Source organism: Ovis aries, chromosome 15, assembly GCF_016772045.2.
Source record: "Ovis aries strain OAR_USU_Benz2616 breed Rambouillet chromosome 15, ARS-UI_Ramb_v3.0, whole genome shotgun sequence".
Taxonomy (NCBI): domain Eukaryota; kingdom Metazoa; phylum Chordata; class Mammalia; order Artiodactyla; family Bovidae; genus Ovis; species Ovis aries.
The window spans coordinates 43,501,350-43,529,168 of NC_056068.1; the positions used below are offsets into that span (position 1 = coordinate 43,501,350).

General features: G+C 45.3%; 1 protein-coding gene across 8 annotated transcripts in view; it reads left to right on the forward strand.

Moving 5' to 3' along the window:
* The window catches only part of DENND2B (DENN domain containing 2B), a 166,791-nt gene that overhangs the window by 91,604 nt on the left and 47,368 nt on the right, over positions 1 to 27,819 (forward strand). For all 8 annotated transcript variants that reach the window (XM_027979402.2, XM_042233081.2, XM_027979404.2 and 5 more), the window contains one exon: positions 14,952 to 15,056. In XM_027979402.2, the coding sequence (XP_027835203.1) occupies positions 14,977 to 15,056 (80 nt within the window). In that variant the 5' untranslated portion in view covers positions 14,952 to 14,976. The remainder of the gene's footprint in view (positions 1 to 14,951; positions 15,057 to 27,819) is intronic.

A 27,819-nucleotide genomic window follows, 5' to 3' on the forward strand; every position in this document is an offset into this window, starting at 1 on the left:
TTTTCACACCGTTACTGCTTTTTAATCACAGCAGCTGCTGAAAACCCAGCTTCACAAAGAAATGACATCATCGAAAAGAATGTAGTGCAATCTCGTGTTAAAACTCACGGGATATCCGACAAATGTTGAATATTGCCCTTGTTTCCCTCAAAAATTTAAAATATCTTGCAGCACCCCCTGTGAGTTCCCTGTAGTACTCTCAGGCACCTCTGCACACAGTTTGAGAACCACAGAAGCCAAGTAGCACTTGCTTCATTTAAAGGAGGAAAAAGGCCAATTCTGTCCCCATCATAACCTTTAAAGCAGTTGGGTAGATGGATGGACGAATGCCCCTTATCTTCAGTCTCAGCTCCTGCTAGACTGTATAAGGGAAGGCTTTTATTTTACCAGGGTCTGTGTTTGTGAGTGCCTCTGTCCCTGGGTGGGGAAGAATGACAAAGAGAAATGACTTGAAGAACAGCAAAAGAGGAGCATCTCTTTCATTTATTTACCATTGCCACGACACACAGCATGTGGGATCTTACTAGTTCCCTGACCAGGGGTCGAACCCATGGCCCTATATTGGGAGCATGAAGTCTTAACCACTGGACCACCAGGAAAGTCCTTTTTATGTTTAGGTTTTGTTGATTCAGGGCCCTATGAACTAAATGGCTTAAAGAAAAATGGGATTTTAACACCAAAATTTGGGGGCCAGACATGAGACTATTGCCATTTCTAACTCTATCCAGATAGAGCTCGGCTGCAGGAGCATACTCAGGATGGAGGATGGCTTCCTGCCACAAGATATGACAGAGACCAAGGGACTTACTGCTCTGGTTTCTGTTACAGAGCTTAGTGCCAAACTCTGCAGACTCTGGGGTCTACACTTACTATAAAACCCTGGGCAAATTACTTAGCCTGAGCCTCGGTTTCTTCCTCCATAAAATAGAGATAATGACAGCTAGATTAAATGAGATAAACGTGTACTTAGAACAACCAAGCCTGGTTGTGTACATACACTTTCTTCTACTGCCTTCTAAGACTGGGACTTTTATCCAAAGGGAGATTCAGCCCCAATGATCTGGCCAAGATCTGCAGTTTGAGAGTTACTCAACTTCTAGATAACTTTGCTTTGTGTACCTAATGTTCCCACTCTGCTGAGCTCTATAATCTGTGTACCCACTCTGAAGTTTCCTTTTTCGCTCTCTAAATGGCATTTTTTAACGAACAGAGCTCTTATTTAGTGTAATCTGATTGATCAAGGTTTTCCATTATGGTTATTGCTTTTTGTCCTGTTCTTGCTCCAAGGTCTCCTTGGCTTTTGCTCACAGTTTTCCTTCTGCTAGCAGCAACATTCTTCCTCTGTTTTCTTTGTCTTCAACAAGTCCTACAAGACTCAGCCCAGTGTCACTTCCTGTCTCCTCCGGAACCCTCTCCCGCATCTGTCCTGTCCACCTGGTTAGGTGTCTTTCTCCTTGCTCTCAGAGCTCTGCGTCCATACCTGTCAGAGCTCTTGTTACATTGTACCAGCATCTTTCCTTTACTTGACCATCTCAGGCAGGATGGAGAGCTGCTCAAGGGCAAGGACCAGGATATAGCACAGTGGCAGGGGGCCCTGGCCAGGAAGATGCCCTGGAAGGGTTCAAGTGGGTAAACAAATGAAAGTCTCAGATGCCACACCTGTCTCTCCGTCTGCTTCTCTTATGATATTTCCCCAGCCTTTCATGACCTGTGCCTGGATGAGCATAAAGATCTTCCAGGCAGATGGTAAAATGTTACCCCCAGAGAGCGTACTCCAGATTGAGAGTTAACTACATCACAGTGCTTCAGAGAGGGCTGATCAGTGGTGTCTCAAGCAGCAGACATCAGGATACGAAAGCCCTGTCATTCATTAAGCCCCAGAGAAAGGATCTTTGTGTTTTATAACAGGAAAATCATTGTAATCTTTGCAGAGAGCAACTTCAGTTCTGGGGCTGAAGCCATTCCTGATCTGAATCTGTTCAGAGGTGTTCAGAGAACATGATTCCCTTCTGAAAGTTTTGAGTGGACGTGTTTGCTATAGGTGGGTCAGAGTCTGAACTGGGAAGGCTGGTGGTGTTGGAAGATGGGCCTTCTTTCTGGAAGAAGGAAAACAGTGAGCAAAAGCCAAGGAGACCTTGGAGCAAGAACAGGGCAAAAAGCAATAACCATAATGGAAAACCTTGACCAAGCTTCTCACTCTGTCTGGTATGGCCACTCTGAGCTGGTGGCAAGTGTTTTTTTCATTAAAATGTTTTTATTGATTGGATTTCCCTGGTGGTCCAGTGGTTAAGAATCTGCCTGCCGTTGCAGGGTAGATGGGTTCGATCCCTGGTCCGTGAAGATTCCACATGCCATGAAGCAGCTAAGCCCATGTGCCACTACTGAGGCCCTGGAGCCTGTGCTCCACAACAGGAGAGGTTAGCACAATGAGAAGCTGGTGTGTGGCAACTGCAGGGCAGCCCCCGCATGCCGCAACTAGAGAAAGCCTGCATGCAGCAATGAAGACCCAGCATAGCCATAAATAAATAATTCTAAAAGTATTTATTGAGAGCCTGTTGTGTGCTAGGGTCTCTCCTAGGCACTAAGGGTACAGCTATAAACAAAACCCCCAAATCCCTAGGCTCATGGAGCTTATACAGACATAATAAATAAATGGAAAAGAAGAGTAGTTGTGTTAGATGGTGATGAATGTTATGGAGAAGGGTAAAACAGGCGAAGGGAGAATAGGAGGGCTGAGGGGATAGTAGGATGGAGGAAGGGTTTTTAATATAGTAATTTCTTAATACTAAATTTTATAGTGTGATCTAGAGGAATTTTCACTAAGAAGGTGATGTCTGTCCAAAGACCTGGGAGGTGAGGGAGGAACCTCTTTTGGGGGAGAATGTTCGAGTTACCGGGGACAGTGGGTGTGGAAGCCTGGAGTTGGAATGTGCCTGGTGTATTTGAGGAAATAGTAAGGAGGATGTGGCTGGTGGAGAAAGAGTAAAGGGCAAGAGTAGTTGGAATGAGATTGGAAGTATCATGGAGACCTAGAGGATGAGGACCTTATAGATCGTTGTGAACATTTTGGCTCTTACTTTGAATGATTGGGATCCATGTTAGGGTTTTGCCAGAGAAGTGGCAAGGTCTGCACTGTTGCTGGTGATGGGTGCATCTGATGATGGTAGCTTATTGAGGGTCTGTTCTCATTGTTTCTGTTTTTTCGATGAAATGGGAAACAAAAAAAGAGAGTGAGGACAAGGGAAGAGGTCTTGAGGCTGAGAGTCGGGGGAATGCCAGAGACTTCAAGTATGTTACCTCTTGGTTCTGAGTATGCTTTGTATTTTATATATGGCTTCTCGCTGGTTTTGATGTTCTCATGGTAGAGGCAGGGTATTCTCCCTATACTACAGATAGGAAAATGAAGGTGTTGAGACTTCCCCAGCCCCTTTAGCCCTTACCACTTTTGAGAAGGTTGACTTGTGGGTGGTGTGTTTTTCTGGAGTAGGGCAGGCATCTTGCCATCGGTCAGGTTGAGTTCAGCCAGGCTGGAGAGGATGGGAAGGGTGAGAATGAGGTCAAGATTTAGGATCAGGAAAGGCTTCAGAAAGAAGTTGACATTTGAACTGGATATTTAAGAAAGAATGGGGGTGGAGGACTTCACGATGGAAGGAATTGGTTGAATAAAAGCTTAGAGGCATAAACATTCCTGGCATGTGCAGGAAATGGCATTTAGTCTGCTGTGACTGGCAGAGGGAAGGCCCTGGTATGAGCTAGGTCTGTGGCCTTGGAATCCACAGCATGTTTATAGGACCCACAAGGTTGTTCTTGCCAGGGAGGAAGAGGGCAGGCCTCCATTCTCCTGACGGAGCAGGCTCCATTGTCCTGGCAGAGCTGGGTTAAGGTCCTTGCTAAGAAGCTGAGTTTCCAGACTGGTAGAAACAGCTATGTCAAGGTTTATAAAACTGTCTTGGAAGCAACCAGATTTCCTTTGGCCTGGAATTGCCTAAGAAGCCCTCAGCCCATTTTAGGCTTTCAGGAAACATTTAAACCCAGCTTCAAACCTCCACAAAATCAGTACTGAAGTGGAGAAGGACCATCTGGCAGGAAAAGGGACTGAAAATGGTTGAGGTTGAAAACCCCAACTTAAAGGCCTCTTTGAGGAGGAGAGTTGGGAAAGAGGACGTGGGAGTGATAAGTGGACAGTGAGGGGATGGATAGAGAGCTTGACTTTTTTTTTTTTTTGGTTATTATTCAACAACAAAAATAATCTTTTTTGTGACTGGTTGAGGAGGATTTCAGCCTCACAGGGACCTGTAAAAACACTCGGCAATTCTTCTGGTCTCCCAGCAAAACAAATCTTGGTCCCTCTCCACTTGACCAGGCTCATAATCCTCTTGACAGTTTTGCTCGAAGGGCTTTCTGGACCTAGAACCCCAGAACCTGGGGCTGGAATGGAAAAGATCCAAGGTACCAGGTATGTAGAGGTACTGATGGAGAAAAAGGGTCTGGCGTTTTGGAGAGAATTACGGGATCAGCTTGAGAAAAACCTTGCTGGCTTCCTTGTGATAGCTTTTGATGCCCAGCACCCAATCTCTGAGCCCACTTTCTCCCCTTTCCCTTGTAGCTGGTTGATTTTAGGTACAACAGAGCCGAAAACAAGGTTGTGGGCGGATAACCAGTGAGAAATGAGTCAGGAAAGGAAGGGAGGAAAAGAGGGGTGGAGGAGGAGAAAGCCAGCGTGAGTGAGATGAAGGCAGGTTTCCCAGGAAGAGTCTCTCTTCCTGGGTGTGTTGGATTAACTGTTACTGCAGGAGCGTCCTGGAAGGTACCAGGGGCACTTGTGAGGAGACGGAAACTCCGGTGGGAGAGGGGCCTGGCTGAGGGGTGGGGCAGGGGGGAAGGCCTGCTGGTGACAGCCCAGCTGGGTGACAGCTACAGTTGGAAACCTCCCTTTCATTGGTTGTACAGCCACCGGGCTGTGGGGAGTGAAGGAGTGCACCTCACAGGATAATGGCCAGTGCTTGAATTTCTCGCGCCCTTTGTCTTCCTGGCCTTTGACTTCTTGGGGGCCCACTTTTGCCATCAGTTAGCAAATCAGTTAACATTTGCAGGCCTTTTAGGCGAAGAACTCTCTGCTCGGTACTGAGGATTGTTCAAAACGTGAAGAACTCTCTAAGTACTGCCACCCTGCTTTCTCAACCGTGTGGGGTCAGAGGGGGCCCGGGTGTCAGGAGACCTGGGGGATGGCTATGAATGTCCTAGGAGGGCCCGGGAACAAAGACTGTGGAGGTGAGCTGCTGCAACAAGGCCTGAGCTGTCAATCTGGGCAGAACTCTGAAAGGTAAATGAAGCACTCCCACCTTAGCCCAGTCCAGGGACACCTACAAAACCTCACGCTCTAGAGAGGTCTGGCTTGAGTAGGTAAAAGGAACTCTTTCTAACGATGACCCTTCCTGAAGCTTAAGTGCCAGTGTTGGTTGCTGAGACTCTTGGAGGAAGAAATTAAAGATGTAGGCCCTTCTCTGGGGGAGCTGCCAGTCTGATCCTTGTCTTCTTGGTCTGGAATGAAGAAGGACTTCAGGGGGGAGTCAGTAAGAAGGTGAGGGTGATCTGGTGGGTGTTCCCTGGGCAGGGTGAGTAGCGGGTTGACCCCAGGGCAGTCGGACCACAACTGTCCAGATTGGGCTAAACCCAGGTTCTCAGGACACACAGAGCTCGGTTTCCTTGCCTGCCTTCTCCTTCCCTGTGGGCTGCTTCCTAAGCTATTACTTCCACACAAGAGTTTGCATAAGAGATTAGTGGAATGTCAACTCAGCAGAAATTCCCTCATGTGGTTTAGAGGCTTCCTTTGTGGAGGCTCCGGACTTCTTACCTGGACCAGCAGAACAGAGTGCTGGGCGGTGTTTGTGTTTTCTCTCGATGGCGACTTGAACCGAGCAGATCGGGAGGCCTCCCTCCACACATGTGCATCTGTTCCTCAGTGCTCTTGGGGTTCAGACATCTCCTTCTCAGGGACGAGGCACCCGGTCATGTCCAAAACTAGGCCTGCGGAAAAGTACCACGCAGACATTTAGAAATGTCACCTAACCAGGGTGATCGGAAGGTTCATTCTTAGAGGCTGGTCACCCATCAGAAGGAGCCCCCTTCAGACACTGACCTCTAAGGGATTCCTCTCGGGCCGTGGGGAGAGCACCTGTGGGCCGGGTGGTGAGACTGGATTGTAGGGGAAGAGACACCTAAGGGAGCAGGAGAGAGAACTGCGGGATACAGGCTGGCCTGAGCCGCAGCAGGGAGCCCCGAGGCTGGCTCCTCCAGTGGAGTTCGGGGGATAGATGGCGGGCTTCCAGGGGCCAGAATCAGCTCCTCCCTGCCCTGCACAAGCCCTGCCCTCCGGGAGGCTTTGCATGGCTGCTCACAGGGCAGTGCCCCCAACCTTCCCTGCTGGGACGGGGGACGCAGCACTCAACTGCCGACTGAGAGAGTCAGATCACCGAGCTGAGCAAAGCTGGCCACCTGTCACCGTTGGGTGGGGAGAGACAGCAGTAAATTGGAGAGGGCTTGCTACATCTAAATGGACTGCCAGCTGCTGCCATATAAAAATACAGAAATGATAGCAGATTTTTCAAGAGAATCCAGCATCTGAATTTTTATTTGCATTTTGTTTATATTCACCCCATTCAACTTAAAAAATAAATAAATCAAGGGAAGGCCAAATGAGACATACTTTTGTTGTTGCAAACCACCAGTTTATAAACCATCAGTTATAAACTCTTGTTCCCAGGAGTTTGAAAGGGAGGGGAAGTGAGGAAAACCGTTGTTAGCTACCAGGGGCGGGTGGCAGGAAGAGCTGCTTTGAGATACAGGAACTCAGAGCACACTGAAGACTGAGGACCCTGTTTAGGGCAGATGTTGATGATGCTTTTACTGGAACCCATCATGTGCCTGCTTCTCTGCTGAGGGTCAGTGGTTCTTTGCAGGTGGAAGAAGCTGGGGGTGGGAGGAGGAAAGGGTACCCAGTCACAGCTGGGCAGACTCTTGGGAAGATGGTCAGTAGTGACCCTTCAACCTTTACAAGCTCTCAGCATCTGGTAGGACACAGTTTTTCACACAGGTCCATAAGACCAGCCTGAAATGCTTGCTGAACATGTAGATTCCTGGGTCCCATTCAAGAGGGAGAGATGGGGCCTGTGACTCTGCATCTTTTTTTGACACTCACCCCTGTCAGTGTTAAGGAAAGTAAGTGGATGGTGGACTCAGAGCTGAGTCAGCGTTCCTGCCCTGTTCCTTCACCGGGTGAGTGACCTGCATTTCCTGATTGGAAAGTTACCACTGTTTCACAGAATGATGAGAGCTGAACTAGAAGATGGGTGGAGGTCATGCATAGACCTGCCTCAGAGCTGTGATGCTGGTGCAGGCCACCTGGGCTCCAACTCTGCCTTGCCACTTCCTAGCTGTGTGACGTGGGACGAGCGATTTAACTGCTGTGTATCTTTGTTTCCGTGGTGGTGGTGGTGGTTTAGTCACTAAGTCTTGACCGACTCTTGTGACCCCATGGACCTCTGTCCATGGGATTCTCCAGGCAAGAACATTGGAGTGGGTTGCCATTTCCTTCTCCATTGGTTTCCTTGGTAACATGTAAATAATAATAGCACCCACTTTGTAGAGTTGCCACAGGGATTAAATTATTTAATCCTTTAAAATGCTTTTAAATTTAGCTATTCTGTAAAGAATCTAGCAGCACCTTTCATAATAAATGCATCTTTTTTTTTAGGTCACAAATAAGTTAAGGCTTACTTTCAAATGTCACCTCTCTATAAGGCCTTCCTGGAGTCCACTTTTTCCTTTGCTTTTCTCCCTTTACAGTTAGCTCCTCCAGGGTAAGGATTGTATCTGCTCGTTTTTATTTGTTTATGAAAAAATTTAATATTTCCTAATTTGGCTGTGCTGGGTCTTAGTTGCGGTGTGCAAACTCTCAGTCGTGGTGTGTGGGGTCTAGTTCCCTGACCAGGGATTGAACCAGGCCCCCTGCTTGGGGACTTGGAGTCTTAGCCACTGAACCACCAGGGAAGCCCCCATTTTTATATCCTAGTACCTTGCGCAGTGCCTGGCATAGAGTCACTGGATTGACTGGCAGTATCGGGGAGTCTGAAAAATGATGAATCTAGCTTGGGAATGGAGAAAGCAACTTCCAAATACCCAGAGAAGCATGATCTGGAAGAAAAGTGATTTATCAAGGTTCACTGTGTCTGAATTACAATTACATGAGGTAGGTCATGTTATTATTATTGCTCTTACAGTGAGAAAGTTGAGTCTTCAAAACTCAGGTGTGCAATGACCCTTGACTAGCATTAGCTAGACTCCGAGTCAGGTGTTCTTCCCACTACACCTTGAGATCCCAGGACTATGATTTCTGTCTCAGGGCAGAGACTGTAAAGAAGTTCCAGTGGAGCCTTGTTGTCTTTGGGTTGTAGCTCTTCAGATGGTTGTCTATAACTTGTCAGAGCTGGGTTTTTGAGCAATTCGGGATTGGTGGTAGATCCTACTTGAACAATTTCATTTTCCAAACATGTAGTTTTTGGCTGAATTATAGTGAAACAGCCTCTCATCCCCCTGGCTTCTCTGCTCTTATTCCCAGTGGCTGTTTCGTTTGCTCGGGAGTGTCTTCTCTCCTTGCACCCAGACCAGCCAAAGGAGTCAGGCAGAGAGCGTCGATGGGAGTCTGGGCTGGCTCTCAGGGCCTCGGCGGAAGGCCCCAGGAAGCCAGCCACGCAGAGTGTTCAAGTCTGTGCTTCACGTGTGAAGGGTTAGCCTGGTCCTCAGCTTCTCAAGCCGCTGGATTATTCCCTGAGCCTGAGAGACTTGGCTGGAGAGAGGTGGCAGGAGCACCGTGAGCAGGCACCTCTGCCTGAGTGGGCCCTGCCGGGTTTTCTCTCAGTGGTGCCTGCCCACGATGCCTCACCTGCTGGGCCACTGCTGGGATCAGCAGCTGCGCTTCTGCAGGCATGTGGCCAAGGGGCGCTGCCACGGGCCTGGTGGCAGTTTTCATCCACTCCTTTCTTGGGTGCATCTTCATAGCATTTTTCCTTTTGGCTCCAGCAAATACCACCGTTATCTACATTTCCCCCTTTTTCTAGTTGGCGCTTGGTTTTCCTGTTGCAGCTTTTCAGAGCAGTGGGTCCACCCTTCTTAGATCAGAAATTCAGGGAAGGAAAGAATATATTTTTCATCATGTTCTTTTAATGTATTTCAGTTTCTGTTCTTTCCATAAACCTTCTGGCCTCCCCCTGAGGGCCTGCCCTGAAGCTGGTAGAGCATGTCCGGCACTGGTATGATGGGTTCTGATGATTATTGTGACTGTCGTTACCATGGGGACAGTTGAAAGCTGATGCTTAGCGGGTTGATTCCTTGCTTCACTGTGTTCCCTGAGGACCCCGAGAGCTGGCCTGAGAAAGCTTCCAGGGGCTGCCTCTCCTTTCCTTTCTTTCTGTTTAACACACAGAGCCATCCACCAAGCTCTTAACTTGGCCCTGGGCTGGGACAGGTAAAGGACATCTCTTGAGCGCCAGTGTGCATGAAGGATAAAAGTGACGCTTGGGGTTTTCCTTTTTCTGAAAGCTTCTGTAGTATTCACTGTGGGAGCGATGTTTCACCGCTGTCACCTACAGCTGCTTCCTCCCTTTCTAATTCCCACTTCACTCACTACCATCATCACCAGAACAACAGCCATGAGAGCTTATGCGAAGGCAGTGCATTTCATGTTGAAACTAGGAAAGAATTATAAATGCTATCAAGAATGCGGGTTTGGCTTGTTTTTATCATTGAGACCAATCACTTATTTGCACCAAGGTAATGAATAAGATACTCTCCAGGATTAAGGTCATTCAGTTCAGTTCAGTTCAGTCGCTCAGTCATGTCCAACTCTTTGCTACCCCATGAATCACAGCATGCCAGGTCTCCCTGTCCATCACCAACTCCCGGAGTTCACTCAGACTCACATCCATCGAGTCAGTGATGCCATCCAGCCATCTCATCCTCAATCGTCCCCTTCTCCTCCTGCCCCCAATCCCTCCCAGCATCAGAATCTTTTCCAATGAGTCAACTCTTCGCATGAGGTGGCCAAAGTACTGGAGTTTCAGCTTTAGCATCATTCCTTCCAAAGAACACCCAGGACTGATCTCCTTTAGAATGGACTGGTTGGATCTCCTTGCAGTCCAAGGGACTCTCAAGAGTCTTCTCCAACACCACAGTTCAAAAGCATCAATGCTTCGGCTCTCAGCCTTCTTCACAGTCCAACTCTCACATCCATACATGACTACTGGAAAACGATAGCCTTGACTAGACGGACCTTAGTCAGCAAAGTAATGTCTCTGCTTTTGAATATGCCATCTAGGTTGGTCATAACTTTCCTTCCAAAGAGTAAGCGTCTTTTAATTTCATGGCTGCAGTCACCATTTGCAGTGATTTTGGAGCCCCCCAAAATAAAGTCTGACACTGTTTCCACTGTTTCCCCATCTATTTCCTTTGAAGTGATGGGACCAGATGCCATGATCTTCGTTTTCTGAATGTTGAGCTTTGAGCCAACTTTTTCACTCTGCTCTTTCACTTTCATCAAGAGGCTTTTTAGTTCCTCTTCACTTTCTGCCATAAGGGTGGTGTCATCTGCATATCTGAGGTGATTGATATTTCTCCCAGCAATCTTGATTCCAGCTTGTGCTTCTTCCAGCCCAGCATTTCTCATGATGTACTCTGCATATAAGTTAAATAAGCAGCATGACAATATACAGCCTCGACGTGCTCCTTTTCCTATTTGGAACCAGTCTGTTGTTCCATGTCCACCTCTAACTGTTGCTTCCTGACCTGCATACAGGTTTCTCAAGAGGCAGGTCAGGTAGTCTGGTATTCCTATCTCTTTCAGAATTTTCCACAGTTTATTGTGATCCACACAGTCAAAGGCTTTGGCATAGTCAATAAAGCAGAAATAGATGTTTTTCTGGAACTCTCTTGCTTTTTCCATGATCCAGCGGATGTTGGCAATTTGATCTCTGGTTCCTCTGCCTTTTCTAAAACCAGCTTGAACATCTGGAAGTTCATGGTTCACGTATTGCTGAAGCCTGAATGTTTAACTTTCATATCCAAAGAGGCTTCATTTTTGTCAATGTGATGAGAATGCGAATCAGAGTGAGAGAACTGTTGTTTCTATTCACTTTCAACTTTTCCCTGAAGGTGATGTTAGCCCAGAACAAAGTGCACATTCATACTGAAAATATATTTGGTACATCAATTATTGCTGTGTCACGTCCACTCTCCAAGGCACTTAAAAATTTTTAAGTTTTTTTAAACACCTACATTGAGATGTAATTTACATGCTATAATATGCACCCCTGTAAAGTGTACAGTTCATTTGTTTTTTATGTATTTGTAGAGTTATATAACCATCACCACTATCTAATTCCAGAACTTTTTTTCATACCCCAAAAGAGACACCATATTCATAGGAGTACTCCCCATTCTGCCACCCTAAACCCAACCCTGAGCCACCACTAATTTTATATCTCTGTAGACTTGTCTATTCTGGACATTTCATAAAACTGGCATCAGGGTTCATCCATGAAGAATGTATCTTTTTATGTCTGAATAATGTTCCATTTTCTGGGTATACCACATTAAAAAGAATTTTCTGGCCACTCCATGTGGCATGTAGGGTCTTCTTTCCCCCACCAGGGATGGAACCCCTGCCCCCTGTATTGGTAGCTTGGAATCTTAACTACTGGACCATAGGAAAGTCCCACATTTGCCAATGCAGTCATCCACTGATGGACATTTGGGTTTCCACATTTTGGTTTTTATGAACATTAGTACAAGTATTTGTGTGGACATGATTTCCTTTCTCATGGCTATATATCCAGGATTGAGTCATGCTGGGTCATGTGGTAACTATATATCACTTTTTGAGGAACTGCCAACTGTTTTCCAAAGTGGCAGCACAATTTTACATTCCCACCAGCAGTGAATGAAGGTTCTAATTTCTCCACAATCTCACAGTCTAACGAATGCTTGTTTTTATCTGTCTTTCTTATTATAGTCATCCTGGTGGTGTGAAGTAATATTGGGTTGACCAAGAGGTTCATTTGGGGTTTCCCATAAGATGTTACAAAAAACCTGAATGAACTTTTTGGCCAACCCAATACCTTATTGTGGTTTTACTTTGTATTTCCCTAATGACTAATGATGTTGAGCTTTGCTTCATGTGTTTATTAGCCAATTTTATGTCTTTGGAGAAATGTCTGTTTAAATCCTTTGCATACTTTTAAATTGGATTATGTGTCTTTTTTATTTTTGAGTTGTAAGAGTTCTTTATATATTCCAGATACAAGTAGCTTAGCCAATATATATCATTTGCAGATAATTCTCCCATTCTGTGGGTGTCTTTCTACTGTCTTATATTTTTATAGCATGACATTTTTAATTTAATATAATATCATTTATATCTTTTTTTCTTTTTGTTGCTTGTGCTTTTTGGTGTCATACCTAAGAAACCGTTGCCTAATCCAGTGTTACAAAGATTTACCTCTGTGTTTTCTTCCAGGTTTTCCTTTTGTAATTTTAATTCTTAAATTTAGTTCTTGATCCATTTTTACTTTTTTTTTGTATAATATCAGGGTAAGTGTCCTGCTTCATTCTTTATATACAAATACACAGTTGTCTGAGCATCGTTTGTTGAAAAGACTCTTCTTCCCCTGTTCAATTATCTTCTTATCATCCTTGTTGAAATCAGCTGACCATTAGTGTATGAGTTTATTTCTCAATTCTGTTCTGTTGATTTCTATTTCTATTCTTACATCTGTGTACACTGTCTTGATTATTATGGCTTTGTAGTATTTTGAAATTGGGAAATCCGAGTCTTTTAAGTTTATTCTTCATTTCCATGGTTCTTTTGACTGCTCTAGGTCCCTGGCACTGCCATAAAATTTTAGAACCAGTGTCACTTTCTGCAGTTGATGGATATTCGATTCAATCTGTAGATCAATTTGGGGAATACTGCCATCTTAACAACTTTGAGTTTTCTGATTGTGAACATGGGATGTCTTTCTATTAATTTATGTCTTCTTTACTTTCTGTCAATGATGTTTTGCAGTTTGCAGTGTGTAAGTCTTGCACTTCTTTTGTTAAATCTCTTCCTAAGTATTTTAGTCTTTTTGCTGCTATTATTGTACCGCATACTAAGTTGCTTCAGTTGTGTCTGACTCTTTGTGACCCCATGGACTGTAGCCTGCCAGGTTTCTCTGTCCATGGGATTCTCCAGGCAAGAATACTGGAGTGGGTTGCCATGCCCTCCTTCAGGGGATCTTTCTGACCCAGAGATTTAACTCGCGTCTCTTATGTCTACTTGCATTGGTAAAGTGAAAAGTGAAAGTGGAATCACTCAGTTGTGTCCGGAATAAATGCACAGAAATGCTGGAGAGAGGGTAGACGTGCGAGGAGTGGTGGATGTTCTGATCATGTCATGAATGGAGTATGGAAGTAAGGCCATCATCTGAGAAGGCAATGTCAGAGACAGAAGAGAGGGGAGGGTGTGAATAACTCGGGAACATGGCCCATCAAACTAGAGTGAACTTGCTCAGTCCGACTCTGTGTGACCCCGAGGACTGTAGCCCACCAGGCTCTTCCCTCCATGGGATTCTCCAGGCAAGAGTACTGGAGTGGGTTGCCATTTCCTTCTCCGGGGGATCTTCCCGACCCAGGGATCGAACTCCAGTCTCCAGCATTGCAGGCAGATGCTTTAACCTCTGAGCCACCAGGGAAGCCTTGCATTGTTAGGTGGGTTCTTTATCACTAGCACCACCTGGAAAGCTGCCATTATTAATGGAATTGTTTTTCTTGATTTTGTATTTAGATTGTTCATTGCTAGTGTGTAGAAAGAAATTGATTCTTTAAGTATTACCTTATATCCTACAAGCATGCTTGACATTATATATTAGTTTAACGGTGTTTTAGTGGAAATGTTATGATTTTCTACAAGCATGATTGTATCATCTGCAAATACGAGATAATTTTACTTTTTCTTTTCCCGTCTGGATGTACCCTTAAGTTTTAACCTTTTTCTTCATTATTTTAGCATAAAACAACTTTATATGATATTAGCTAATTGTATATGGTACATATACAACATTTTTCACTTTGTAGTTCTTAAATACTTTAAAGCATATTAATTTTATTTTAATGGGTGTTAAAAGTATGATAGCTCATAATTTTATGGTGTTGACTCAGGTGTCACTTTATTAGGATGTTCTTCCCTGAACATCCTGTTTAAAATGGCACATCTTCTTTCCTTTTCCTCTACCTTGCTTCATTTTTCCTTCCTACCACTTACCACTATACATATTACACACAGGCATACACTTACATATCACACATGTGAAATGTGGCTGCTTATTGTCTGTTTCCCTCTGCTAGGATGTAGCTCCCTGAGAGCAGAGACTTGGGTTTATTCTTTGCTGATGGCAGTGTCCAGGAAATTGGTACTCAGTAAATATTTGTCAGTGGTTAATTGTTTAGAATGGAGTTAAGACCAGTTCATCAGTTTCAAGTTGATTCAAGAAAAATACTGAATAAATGATTGTTCAGGAAGTATACAAATATGGCAAAATTCATAAGCGCTATATGGCATGCTAGAAAGTTGGGAAACTCTAACTTCAGTAACAAGAAGAAGCTGGATGGGAATGGAGTTTTAAAAATCAGTTTCTGTGAAGTGAGAAGTTATTTGTTAGCTCACAGACCTTTCCCCAACCCAGATCAGGGAAGCCTTGAGGCCCACAAGCTGTAACAGATGAAATTAAATATATGTGGGAAAGTGGTTCCCGCTCCCACCGCAGAAACCCTGCTGGCAGTTCTGGAGGTCATCTGGGAATGTTTGAGGTGCTTTGGGCTACCCATGGAAACTTGGCTGATTGGTCTTGTCTTCTTTGCAGGGCTCTGTGTTTGCAGAGAGCAGAAATGACCATGACTGCCAACAAGAATTCCAGCATCACCCACGGAGCTGGAGGCACTAAGGCCCCTCGGGGGACTCTGAGCAGGTGAGTCGGGGAACACTGCCTGGGGGAGTGGAGCTCAGTGGAGGGTAGAATCAAAGGACACCTAACACCCTGTGTCCTGGACAGGACTGCTGCCAAGTGTGTGTGGTTATCCTCATGATTCTGACAGTCATCCAGGTGAATCATCTGGGCCAAACTTTAACCACTGACCAAACAGTGAGATCTCAGGGCATTTTAGAATTTTGCTTCCTCATCTATAAAATAATAATAGTACTCTGTCTCCCAGAGTTTCCTTGAGAATTAAATGAGATGATAATGTCAGTGCTTAGCATAGTGCCTAGGAAAAAAAAAACTTATTAAATATTAGCTCCGTCTCTGCAATGGGATAGAAGCTTCCAGAGCTGGCAATTAAAGGTACAACTGTCACCAGGGCTTCTCAGGTCTTGGCCTAGGCTAGATGCTGATTTCCTTGAAGAACTTCTTTTACTAAAGCCGCATACCTTTCATAGCCCCTTCATCTGAATCTCAGCTAGATGGGTTTGGCTTTGGAACCTCAGCTGCTGGAATGGGTAGCTGTGAGAAGGATGTTCCTCTTAGATGGGGATTGGGCTCGTGGCCTCCTGGAGGGCGGGACTGTGCAGTGCCAGACTGAGTCCGGTGGAGTGGCACATACTCAGGTCTACCCAGAGGTTGTGGTAGATGTTTGGTTCCTTCAGAGCTGGAATCCAGGTGTGGTTGGTAGAGAGGGGCACAGGCTGTAGCCCTGGGGAGTGGCTGGAGTTGAAGGAGGCAAGAAGAATTCTGTATACCATACGTGCAGAGTTTGGTCCCAGTGGAAATGATCTGGATGGACTGTACCAACTAAATGGAAACTGGTTGGTTCTGACATGTTAAATACGTAAGCGTTTGGGGCTCAGATAGACAAATTGACTTATCTGCTCTGTAGCAACAAGAGCAGTAAGGAGACCCTCTGCCCACCCACTCTCTCTAACCTGGACTACAGTTGGTGGTGTACTTGCTTCCCTGAACGGGGTGAGGCTGAGGATGGCAGGGACCAGGAACCTCATGGGTAAAGCCGATAGAAAAACCAAACTCTCCCAGGGCATGTTGGTGGCTGAGGCAGAAACAGGCCTGGGTCCTAGACTCTTTGTCCCCCGTGAACTGCTTCTTGGGAACAACTTGGCGGGCTCTGGCCAGTCAGGGCATTTCCTCCTCTGCAGTGTGAATGTGAGTTGGCAGGTGGAGACTGGCAGCGAAGGTCCCCGTCTTTTTTATATGAGACTGTAGGGGTGAAAGAAGCATTGTTTGTGATTTTACTGTTTTATTCTTAAGTTAAAAGAAGTAGTATACTTAGAACCTGAATTAAAAATTACCGTACCCAGCAGCCCTCAGCTCCTTTAAGTATTTGTTTCTTCTTCTGATTTCCGCTTCGTGGGTGGGTGGGATGGGAGATGCATTGTTTACATAAAGTCACAAAGCTGAATCAGAACTGCTGACAGGCACCCTAGTTTCTATTTGGAGTACAGCCCTACATGTTTTATACATTTTTAGAAATCCCTCTTCCTTTAGCTTCTCAGCATGCTTGCTGTCGTAACATGATGGATGGTACTTGTAAATATCTGAGTCTCTGATGTGCCTAAAAAAAGCCTTTCTCCCTTCTTAGCCTTCACTTCCCTTCCTTCCTGCCGCATTTCCACTTCCCTCCCTACTTTCCTCGGGTTTTGGCATGGAGTCACAGGCCTGTCTCAGAGGCTACTGCTGGGCTGTAGTTGTTAGATCACAGTTGTCATCTGGCGGTGTCATCTGGTGGCTGCCTCCACCCGCAGTCGCATCTGGGGCTGTTCTTTGGGCCGAGTAGGGCAGTAAGTCACCAGTTCATCTAGGAATTTGACAGGCAACCCTGAGGGCTCTCCTTCTAGGTGCCAGGCTCTGTGGTGGACACTTTGTGTGAGGGACACAAAGGAAGGATCCATTTTCTTTTTTTCAAGGCATTTACAGTTTGGATCGATGACGTTGGCACCCAGATTTTTTAGTCGGACCTTCTAATAGACAGTTGCCTGGGACCTGGGGCCCTTTAATCATTGCCCATTCAGGAGTGCCAGTGAGAAAAGACTCCCAGGTATGACTGGTTGGGGAGTGCAGGGGTGCTGGGGCCTTGGAGCCCTGGCGGCTTTAGGGATCTCTGTCCACATCATCCACATGGAGGCAAAGGAACCTGATGATATGGAGAAGCCTTTGTATCTAACTTTGGGGGTAGGGGTACTTTGGGGCATGGAAAACCGGTGGGGAAGGGCAGATGGTACCCTAAGGAAGTGCCGAGATAGGTATTTTCAAGGCTCTATCCTTAATTTGAATAAGACCTCACCTGGTGCCACCACTGAGCTAGTTTGGGTTAAAGATCCTAGATTCCATTGTATTATTAGCTTTTTATGGGTGTTTTGTTTATTATCTTCCTTTTCCTTTATAGCCCATTCTTGGTTTGGTAAGATATATAGGAGGAGGAAATCAACCTTTCATTTGACCACCAGAGTTCTGTTCTTTACTATGTTTGGGTCTCCTGGAGCAAGCTTCCCTTTCTCTTTGTTAGTGAGGCCAGAGGGGCATGATGCTTCACCCTTAGCTGCTTTCCCTTCCCACGGGCTGCTCCCCCTCCAGCTTATTTAGATTTGGCTGCATCCATTTCTGGGGGTGGGAGGTGAGATTCTCAAAGCTCCTCTGAATTCTAGAGGTCAGGCTTTATGATGTTGGTACTGATGACCTGGGTGAGACTAGAAGCAGCTCAGTGACTTGCAAACAAAAACCGTTGTATTGAGAGCTAGTTCAGCCATCTCGATGGGGTAAACTTTGCCACTTGGTGCTCTCAGGAGATTTCACTTGTGCTGTAAGACTTGTAAACCGCCCCTGAGGCAGCAGGGGCTGTTCTCAGAAGACTTGTCACGCCTGCTGATTTCCTCAACAGCTTCTTTACTGTGAAACTCCAGCGTGCAGGTCATTGTGACTGAAAAATACAAGCTATTGGTATTGTCTTTTAGGAACCTCGCCTCTGGCTGTACGTGTGGGAAACTTGGGTGACTATAGAAGTATAGATTTCTTGGGGTCAAGGACTTTGACTTTTTCCTGTCTTTTCCAAGCCTGGAACGATACCCGGTATCCAGAAGACTGTTTGTTGACCAGTTGTCTAGATGGCTGTGAGATCAGCCTCATAGAGCATAGGCTATGTGCTATTTGAGTTCTTTTATAATAGGTCTTATTAACTTAGTTTTTAAAAATTTATTTATAATTGTTTTACATCATTGTGTTGATTTCTGCCTATATCAACATAAATCAGCCATAGGTATACGTATGTCCCCCCGCTTCTTGAAATTCCCTCCCACACCCCACCCTATTCCACCCACTAGGTCATCGCAGAGCACTGGATTTGAGCTCCCTACGTAATATAGCAAATTGCCACTGCTTATCTAATTTTACATGTGGTGATGTGCATGTTTCAATGCTCCTCTCTCAATTCGTCCCACCCTCTCCTACCCTCTGTGTCCACAAGTGTGTTCTCTGCGTCTGTGTCTCCACTGCTGCCCTGCACATAGGTTCATCCGTACCATCTTTCTAGATTCCATATATATATGCGTTAATATACGATATTTGTTTTTCTCTTTCTGACTTAACGTCTCTCTGTAGAGTAGGCTCTAGGTTCATCTACCTTATTAGAACTGAGTCAAATGCATTCCTTTTATGGCTGGGTAATAGGGCTTCCCACTCCCCAGGTTGGTAGGTGCCCAGTATCCTACTGGAGACCAGTGGAGAAATAACTCCAGGAAGAATGAAGAGATGGAGCCAAAGCAAAACAACATGCAGTTGTGGATGTGACTGGTGATGAAAGTAAAGTATGATGCTGTAAAGAGCAATAGTGCATAGGAACCTGGAATGTTAGGTCCATGAATCAAGGCAAATTGGAAATGGTCAAACAGGAGATGGTAGGAGTGAACATTGACATGCTGGGAATCAGCAAGCTAAAATGGACTGGAATGGGTGAATTTAACTCAGATGATCATTATATCTACTACTGTGGGCAGGAATCCCTTAGAAGAAATGGAGTAGCCATCATAGTCAACAAAAGAGTCTGAAATGCAGTACTTGGATGCAGTCTCAAAAATGACAGAATGATCTCTGTTTCCAAGGCAAACCATTCAATATCACAGTAATCCAAGTCTGTGTCCCAATCAGTAATGCTGAAGAAGTTGAAGTTAAACGATTCTATGAAGACCTACAAGACCTTCTAGAACTAACACCCAAAAAAGATGTCCTTTTCATTATAGGGGACTGGAATGCAAAAGTAGGAAGTCAAGAAACACCTGGAATAACGGGCAAATTTGGCCTTGGAGTACAAAATGAAGCAGGGCAAAGGCTAACAGTTTTGCCAAGAGAACACACTGATCGTAACAAACACCCTCTTCCAACAACACAAGAGAAGACTCTACACATGGACATCACCAGATGGTCAGTACCGAAATCAGATTGATTATAGTCTTTGCAGCCAAAGATGGAGAAGCTCTATACAGTCAGCAAAACCAAGACTTGGAGCTGACTATAGCTCAGATCATGAACTCCTTATTGCCAAATTCAGACTTAAATCGAAGAAAGTGGGGAAAACCACTAGACCATTCAGGTATGACCTAAATCAAATCCCTTATGATTATACAGTAGAAGTGACAAATAGATTCAAGGAATCAGTTCTGATAGACAGAGTGCCTGATGAACTGTGGATGGAGGTTTGTGACATTATACAGGAGGCAGTGATCAAGACCATTCTCAAGAAAAAGAAATGCAAAAAGGCAAAATGGTTGTCTGAGGAGGCCTTACAAATAGCTGTGAAAAGAAGAGAAGTGAAAGGCAAAGGAAAAAAGGAAAGATATACCCATTTGAATGCAGAGTTTCAAAGAATAGCAAGGAGAGATAAGAAAGCCTTCCTCAGTGATCAGTGCAAAGAAATAAGAGGAAAACAATAGAATGGGAAAGACTAGAGATCTCTTCAAGAAAATTAGAGATACAAGGGAACATTTCATGCAAAGATGAGCACAATAAAGGACAGAAATGGTATGGAACTAACAGAAGCAGAAGATATTAAAAGGTAGCAAGAATACGGAGAAGAACTATGCAAAAAAGATCTTCACGATCCAGATAACCACAATGGTGTGATCACTCACCTAGAGCCAGGCATCCTGGAGTGTGAAGTCAAGTGGGCCTTAGGAAGCATCACTATGAACAAAGCTAGTGGATGTGATGGAATTCCAGTTGAGCTGTTTCAAATCCTGAAAGATGATGCTGTGAAAGTGCTGCACTCAATATGCCAGCAAATTTGGAAAACTCAGCAGTGGCCATGGGACTGGAAAAGTCAGTTTTCATTCCAGTCCCAAAGAAAGGCAATGCCAAAGAATGTTCAAACTACCACACAATTGCATTCATCTCATATGCTGACAAAGTAATGCTCAAAATTCTCCAAACCAGGCTTTAACAGTGTGAACCAGATGTTTAAGCTAGATTTAGAAAAGGCAGAGAAACCAGAGATGAAATCGGCAACATCTGTTGGATCACTGAAAAAGCAAGAGTTCCAGAAAAACATCTGCTTCTGCTTCATTGACTATGCCAAAGCCTTTGACTGTGTGGATCACAACAAACTATGGAAAATTCTGAAAGAGATGGGAATACCAGACCACCTGACCTGCCTCTGTATGCAGGTCAAGAAGCAACAGTTAGAACTGAACATGAAACAACAGACTGGTTCCAAATCAGGAAAGGAGTATGTCAAGGCTGTATATTGTCACCCTGCTTATTTAACTTATATGCAGCGTACATGTGAAATGCCAGGCTGGATGAAGCACAAGCTGGAATCAAGATTGTTGGGAGAAATATCAATAACCTCAGATATGCAGATGACATCACACTTATGGCAGAAAGCGAAGAACTAAAGAGCCTTTTGATGAAAGTGAAAGTGGAGAGTGAAAAAGTTGGCTTAAAACTCAATATTCAGAAAACTAAGATCATGGCATCTGGTCCCATCACTTCATGGCAAATAGATGGGGAAACAATGGAAACAGTGAGAGACTTTATTTTTGGGGGGCTCCAAGATCATTGCAGATGGTGACTATAGCCATGAAATTAAAATAAACTTGCTCCTTGGAAGAAAAGTTATGATCAACTTAGGATATTAAAAAGCAGAGACATTACTTTGCCAACAAAGGTCTGTCTAGTCAAAGCTTTGGTTTTTCCAGTAGTCATGTGTAGATGTGAGAGTTGGACTATAAAGAAATCTGAGCACTGAAGAATTGATGTTTTTGGACTGTGGTATTGGGGAAGACTCTTGAGAGTCCCTTGAGCTGCAAGGAAATCCAACCAGTCCATCCTAAAAGAAATCAGTCCTGAATATTCATTGGAAGGACTGATGCTGAAGCTGAAACTCCAACACTTTAGCCACCTGATGAGAAGAACTGGCTCATTTGAAAAGACCCTGATGCTGGGAAAGATTGAAGGCAGGAGGAGAAGGGGACAACAGAGGATGAGATGGTTGGATGGCATTACTGACTTGATGGACATGAGTTTGAGTCAGCTCCAGGAATTGGTGATGGACATGGAGGCCTGGTGTGCTGCAGTCCATGGGGTTGCAAAGAGTTGGACATGACTGAGTGACTGAACTAAACTGAATAGGGCTTCCCCGGTGGTGCTAGTGGTGAAGAACCTGCCTACAAATGCAGGAAACATAAGAGACTTGAGTTCAATCCCTGGGTCAGGAAGATCCCACGGAGGAGGGCATGGGAACGCACTCCAGTATTCTTGCCTGGAGAATCCCATGGACAGAGGAACCTGGCAACCTGCGGTCCATAGGGCCGTAAAGAGTCAGACCTGACCAAAGCAACTTAGCACACACACACCCACAGTATGAGTGGGAGAGCTAAGTGTGTGTTCTTGCCCCTATTAGTTTTGTATCCTTGGGGAGTACCTCCTCTTCTCTGTGTCTGCTTCCCAAACTATCAAACAAGTGGGTGACCAGTGCAGGTCTTGTTAACTTTGGATTCCCTTTCCATTTAGTCCACTAACTCTGAGAAAGAGAGAAGAAAAGGAACCTTAGAGCTCATTTGGTCTCAGCCACTTGTTTGATAGTTTGGGCAACAAACCCAGAGAAGAGGAGGTACTCCTCAAGGATACAAAGCTAATGGGAAGAATGCACGCCTAGCTCTCCTGCTCCTTCTGTTATTTTATTTTACCATCACATTCATCTCCCTGTAAATACAACTGGGCTCTCCCTGCTCAGAAACTACTGTCATCTATGACACCATCAAACTCGACCTGGTTGGAAAGGCTTTCCCTAGAAGCCCTGATGTTTGTTTCTGCTTTTGTCCTTCACTGTGCTCGTACAAAACCTGACAGTTCTACCAGTCTGGATACAGATGTTATTTCCTGCAGGGCTTTTCCTGACCACTTAGCTCGGAAGGATTTCCCTCCCCATCTGTATTCATTCTTAGAACCCTTGGTTCAGAGTCTCCGAGTGGCACTTTTAGTACCTCCTCAGGTGAATAAGTGGATTTTTCCTGGTGAGATTGCTATGGGACAATGGTTCTTAAGAGTCTCGAAAGCTTTATTATTTAGAGGATCTGCATGGCTCATCCTTAAGATCCTTAGAAGGCCTTTTGCCTGTAAGAGTCAATGAGGCCAGGACTTCCCGGGCAGTCCAGTGGTTAAAACTTCACCTTCCAGTGCAGGAAGTATGGGTTTAGTCCCTGATCGGGGAGCTAAGACCCTACATGCCTCACCACCAAAAAGCCAAAACATTAAAAAAAAAAGAAACAATATTTTAACAAATTCAATGAAGAATTTAAAAATGTTCCACAGGGAAAAAAAAAACAAAAAGATTCAATGACGCAGCACTTTAAATATTTTTTAGGTCTTGACAAAGCATCTTGCAGCCCCACTCTAGATTTTTTTCTGAAGATTTATTGAGGGATAATTAAAGCATTATAAACTATCCAATTTAAAGTTTTCGGTTTGATGAGTTTACAGACAGGCACACAGAGTGTGACTGTTACCGCAGTCTGGAAGCCATTTCCTAATTTGAGAATTTTTTATTGCCTAGGAATAGAGACTGAAACAAGTTTTATTTTCTAACTCTGAAAGCCCTTTGTCATTTATGTTTCCTTTAAATTTTGCTGGAAAACTGAACACTTCTTGTTTGGCTCATCTCTTTTCTCTTTCTTTAGTGACAGAAGGAGTCAAATGGCACCTTCAGCACTCTGCCTGGAAATGCCTTTGGCTAGTTCATCTCATTTATTTTCCATGTTACCACAGGTGACGGAATTACCTAACTTTTCAATATTATGAGGTCCCCTCACCTCTAGCTTCTAACATTTTCTTTATTTTGTCTTAACCGCCACCCCCAGTAGCCATGCCTCAGTCGCACAGCCAGTGTTCCAGGTTTTTGTTTCAACAGCGCTCCACTTCTCGGTACCAAAATTTGTGCCCGTTGTCTATTGGCACATAACCACCGCAGATTTCATAGTGTCAAACAGCCGTGTTATTATGCCCATAGACTCTGTAGATGAGCTGGTTTCAGACAGAGACTGCACGCATGTCTGCTGCTGCTCATGATGTCTGGAACCTCAGCTGGAAAGACTTCAAGGCTTAGGACGACCCAGTGGCTAGGGGCTGGTGTCTTCTGGAGTCGTCTGATCTCACACGTCTGGGGGGTTGATGCTGCCTGTTGCTGGGACCCCAGCTGGGATTGTCAGTCAGAACACCCTCTCCACGTGACCTGGGCTTCCTCACAGCCTGGGCGACTGGAAGCAGAAGCTGTTGGTTTCCTGGGACCTGGGCCTGAAAAGTGGTGCAGGTTCATCTCTACCATATTCTACTGGTCAAGCAATCTCAGAGCCCAGATTCAAGATTAGGGGTCATTTTGACAGCAGGCATGTCATTTGGGTACTGTGTTTTAAAGCCATCACAAATATCGTTAGCAGGTTTTCCTGGAACATTTTTCTCCCTCTTGGCTTTGGATGGTGCCTGGTTCTGCTTTATATGGCAGTTCCATTTTTGCTAGACTAGGGCATTAGGGACGTTCCCATAAGGCATCATTTTTCACCTGTCTCAGAGATAGCTTATGTCTGGTAAATACTCTCTATTCAGTGCTGCTACTTCACAGAGGGCTAGGGATTGATTCCCTCCCAGAGGAGAGCTCACCATTCCTCTTTGTGCTTCTGCAGAAATGAGCCAGGTGACAGGCAGATACATGTGCTTCCTGGAGGTGGAAAGGTGACTCAGTTTGTGCTCAGTTACTGGATTCCCTGGTGGCTCAGATGGTAAAGCATCTGCCTGCAATGCAGGAGACCCGGGTTTGATCCCTGGGTCGGGAAGATCCCCTGAAGAAGGAAATGGCAACCCACTCCAGTACTCTAGCCTAGAAAATCCCATGGATGGAGGAGCCTGGTGGGCTATAGTCCATGGGGTTGCAAAGAGTCGGACACAACTGAGCAACTTCACTTCACCGTTCTGCTTACCCCGACAAACCAAGGATGACTTAGGAGGCTCTGTGCATGGTGGTCCAGGTATAGCCCCACTTGGAGGATGAGGCTGTCATGGACCCTTTGGAGGTCTTCCAGCCATTTGAGATGAAGCTACTTTGTGAGCAGGATGGTCAAGATGTGAGTGTCAGCCTCTTTCTGACTTCTGTCTCAGAATGGGATGTCAGTTACTGAGCTGAGCCCCTGCTCTGGCCTGGGGAACAAGCTTCCAGACTTGGAGATAGGACTCTGGCAGGCCTCCTCCCTATTCTCCTTCTGAGTACCCCAGAATATGTCCTGGGGGAGTGCAGTGAGCATGCCATCTCCAGAGCTGGGGTGGTCACATAGTGATGGGAGCACACCATTGCCCACTGAGCCAACAGGGCCCACTTTAGTTGAGCAGGCCTGGGATGGTGGTTGACCAACTCCAAGGCACCTTCATTTGGGAGCAGGTTAGACACCTGCTTAGTAGGTACTAGGCATAGTAGAAGCTGGGCCCTGAGTAACCTTCACCTGCAGACAGGCTCACGTCATGGTTCAGTTCAGTTCAGTTGCTCAGTCGTGTCCGACTCTTTGTGAACTGCAGCACGCCAGGACTCCCTGTTCATCACCAACTCTCAGAGTTTACTCAGACTCATGTCCATTGAGTTGGTGATGCCATCCAACCATCTCATCCTCTGTCATCCCCTTCTCCTTCCAACTTCAATCTTTCCCAGTATCAGGGTCTTTTCAAATGAGTCAGTTCTTTCCATCCGGTGGGCAAAGTATTGGAGTTTCAGCTTCAACATCAGTCCTTCCAATGAACACCCAGGACTGATCTCCTTTAGGATGGACTGGTTGGATCTCCTTGCAGTCCAAGGGACTCTCAAGAGTCTTCTCAAAAGCATCAATTCTTCGGCACTCAGCCTTCTTTACAGTCCAACTCTCACATCCATACATGACTACTGGAAAAACCATAGCCTTGACTAGACAGACCTTAGTCAGCAAAGTAATGTCTCTGCTTTTTAATATGCTGTCTAGGTTGGACATAACTTTTCTTCCAAGGAGTAAGCGACTTTTAATTTCATGGCTGCAGTCACATCATGGCTGCAGTGATTTTGGAGCCAAAAAAATAAAGTCAGCCACTGTTTCCACTGTTTCCCCATCTATTTGCCATGAAGTGATGGGACCATATGCCATGATCTTAGTTTTGTGAACGTTGAGCTTTAAGCCAACTTTTTCACTCTCCTCTTTCACTTTCATCAAGAGGCTCTTTACCACGTCATGGTACCCACAGCCCATCTCAGTACCTCTGAGGCTATTTCCTGGACTCCAAGAACCTTCTCCAACTTATCCCAAGTTGGTCCTCTTCCTGATACTAATACTTCAGGAGCTCTGTGGCCAGAGTATGCTGAGTTGAGAACAGTCTTATCATCAAGGGCTAAAGACAGCCTTTCCTCCCAAAAAGTCCCTGGGTGACCTTGACAATATATACTGTGTACCTTGTCATGAATACTTCCTGCTTTGTTACTGGAGAATGGCCCAGGTCACTAACCCAAGGGCTGGGTCATATTCTTGTGAAACAGTGCCAGAGGGAAGGGCATGTATTTTGCACTTTAACTCTCACTTTCTGCCTGTGCATGTGTGTCCGTGTACACACACACACACACACACACACACACACACACACACACACACACACACACACCCTGCTTTCTCTTTACATTTGTTTCTTATTCTCTACCTTAGTTGATGCCGTTTCTGTCCTACTCACTGGTCTTACACATTTGTGTGTGTGCGCTTATATTCCTCTGTTACATTTCCTTTGCCTCTCTCTCTCTTTCTTCTCTTTCCTTGTATCTGTCCCTCTCCCGTCATGTTGGTTTTGGCCAGTCCTGTGCCACAGTGTGGTGGCCACGTCTGTGCTGAGCAGCAGAGCTGGCCGCCTGCGGCTGGGGCAGTGGCACCAGGGCCCAGTTTCACCGTGTCTGCCTTCCTGGGAACGGGCTCCGAGATGTTAGCGTAAAGAGCAAGTGGTGGTAAGATCAGAGTCTTAAGTGTCCTTTAGCTGTTTTGTATTTACTTCTCTTTTATGTTTCTTCTGTCTTCATGGAACTGTTATTGGTGTTCAAACACTTTTAAAGTTTACATCACCTTAGTCACACAGCTAGTATGTGAGGATGCTCAAAGCAAGTGTTTCCCACTGTGTTATAGACAAAGAGCCCGAGGTTCAGACAATTTAGGTGACTTTGCTCATGAGCACATCCAGAAAGTGAGGGATCCAGGACAAGAGCAAAACCCAGGTCTCTGGACTCTTGGCCTCGGGTACGATTTTTACCTTGCAGGAGAAGGCTTTGGGGACTGACAGCCGTGCTTGGCTGCACTAAGTGCTTTGTGTATGTTTCTATGTTGTTCTTTGGGTCATGTGCCTCAAAGAGGGAGGTGAGGAAATTTGTGAACAATACCCTGGGGAGTCATAAGGTGACCTAGGTTTTAATCGTTTTTTTTTTTTTATTCATTCATTTAGTCATTCAGCACGGATGTATTAATTCCTACTAAATTCTAGATGCCATGCAAAGAGCTGGGGATATTGGGGTTAACAAGACACTGTCACCACCTTCAAGTAGGTTCACTGGTACATAGTCTAGTGAGGGAGGCAGGTGATGAAACCGTACAGTCCAATAAAATGTTACAAAGTCCCAAGTTAGACTTTTTCCAGGCTCAGTGGAGGCATCAAGTCTCACATCTCCACCTGGATGAGGGAGATAGTGTCAAGAGAGATACCATGGAGGGGCCACAGAGATGTGTAAGTGGACAAGCCAGCACCGCAGCAAAGCAGACAATGTGTGAAGGCCTAGAGTTGTGAAAAGCAAGGAGTTTGATGTGAGTAAGTGTGAGATGCAGATTTGTTTGGAGGAAAAGACAGTATGAGATGATAGAGGACACATGGGGACCGGATGATGCGGTCCCTGTGATTCATGCCCATGAATTTGCTTTTCATTCCTTGGAGAGTGGGGAGTTAGAAGCATGATGAGTTTTGTAGTTTAGAAAGATATCAGGAGGCAAGAGGATGGCCTTGGAACTGGATTAAGACCAAAAGCAGAGAGGGATGTTGAGAGCTTATTTTAATAGTCCCAGTGAAAGGTAAGATCTGAATCAAGGAGGCAGCAGGTAGCAGTGGAGATGGCACTGGGAGGGAAGATCTGAGGTCTTAGGCATCGAGTACATCGTTGAGTCTGGGGAGGAAGCTGGATCAGATGCTTCAGGGAGAGGGAAGAAAGAAC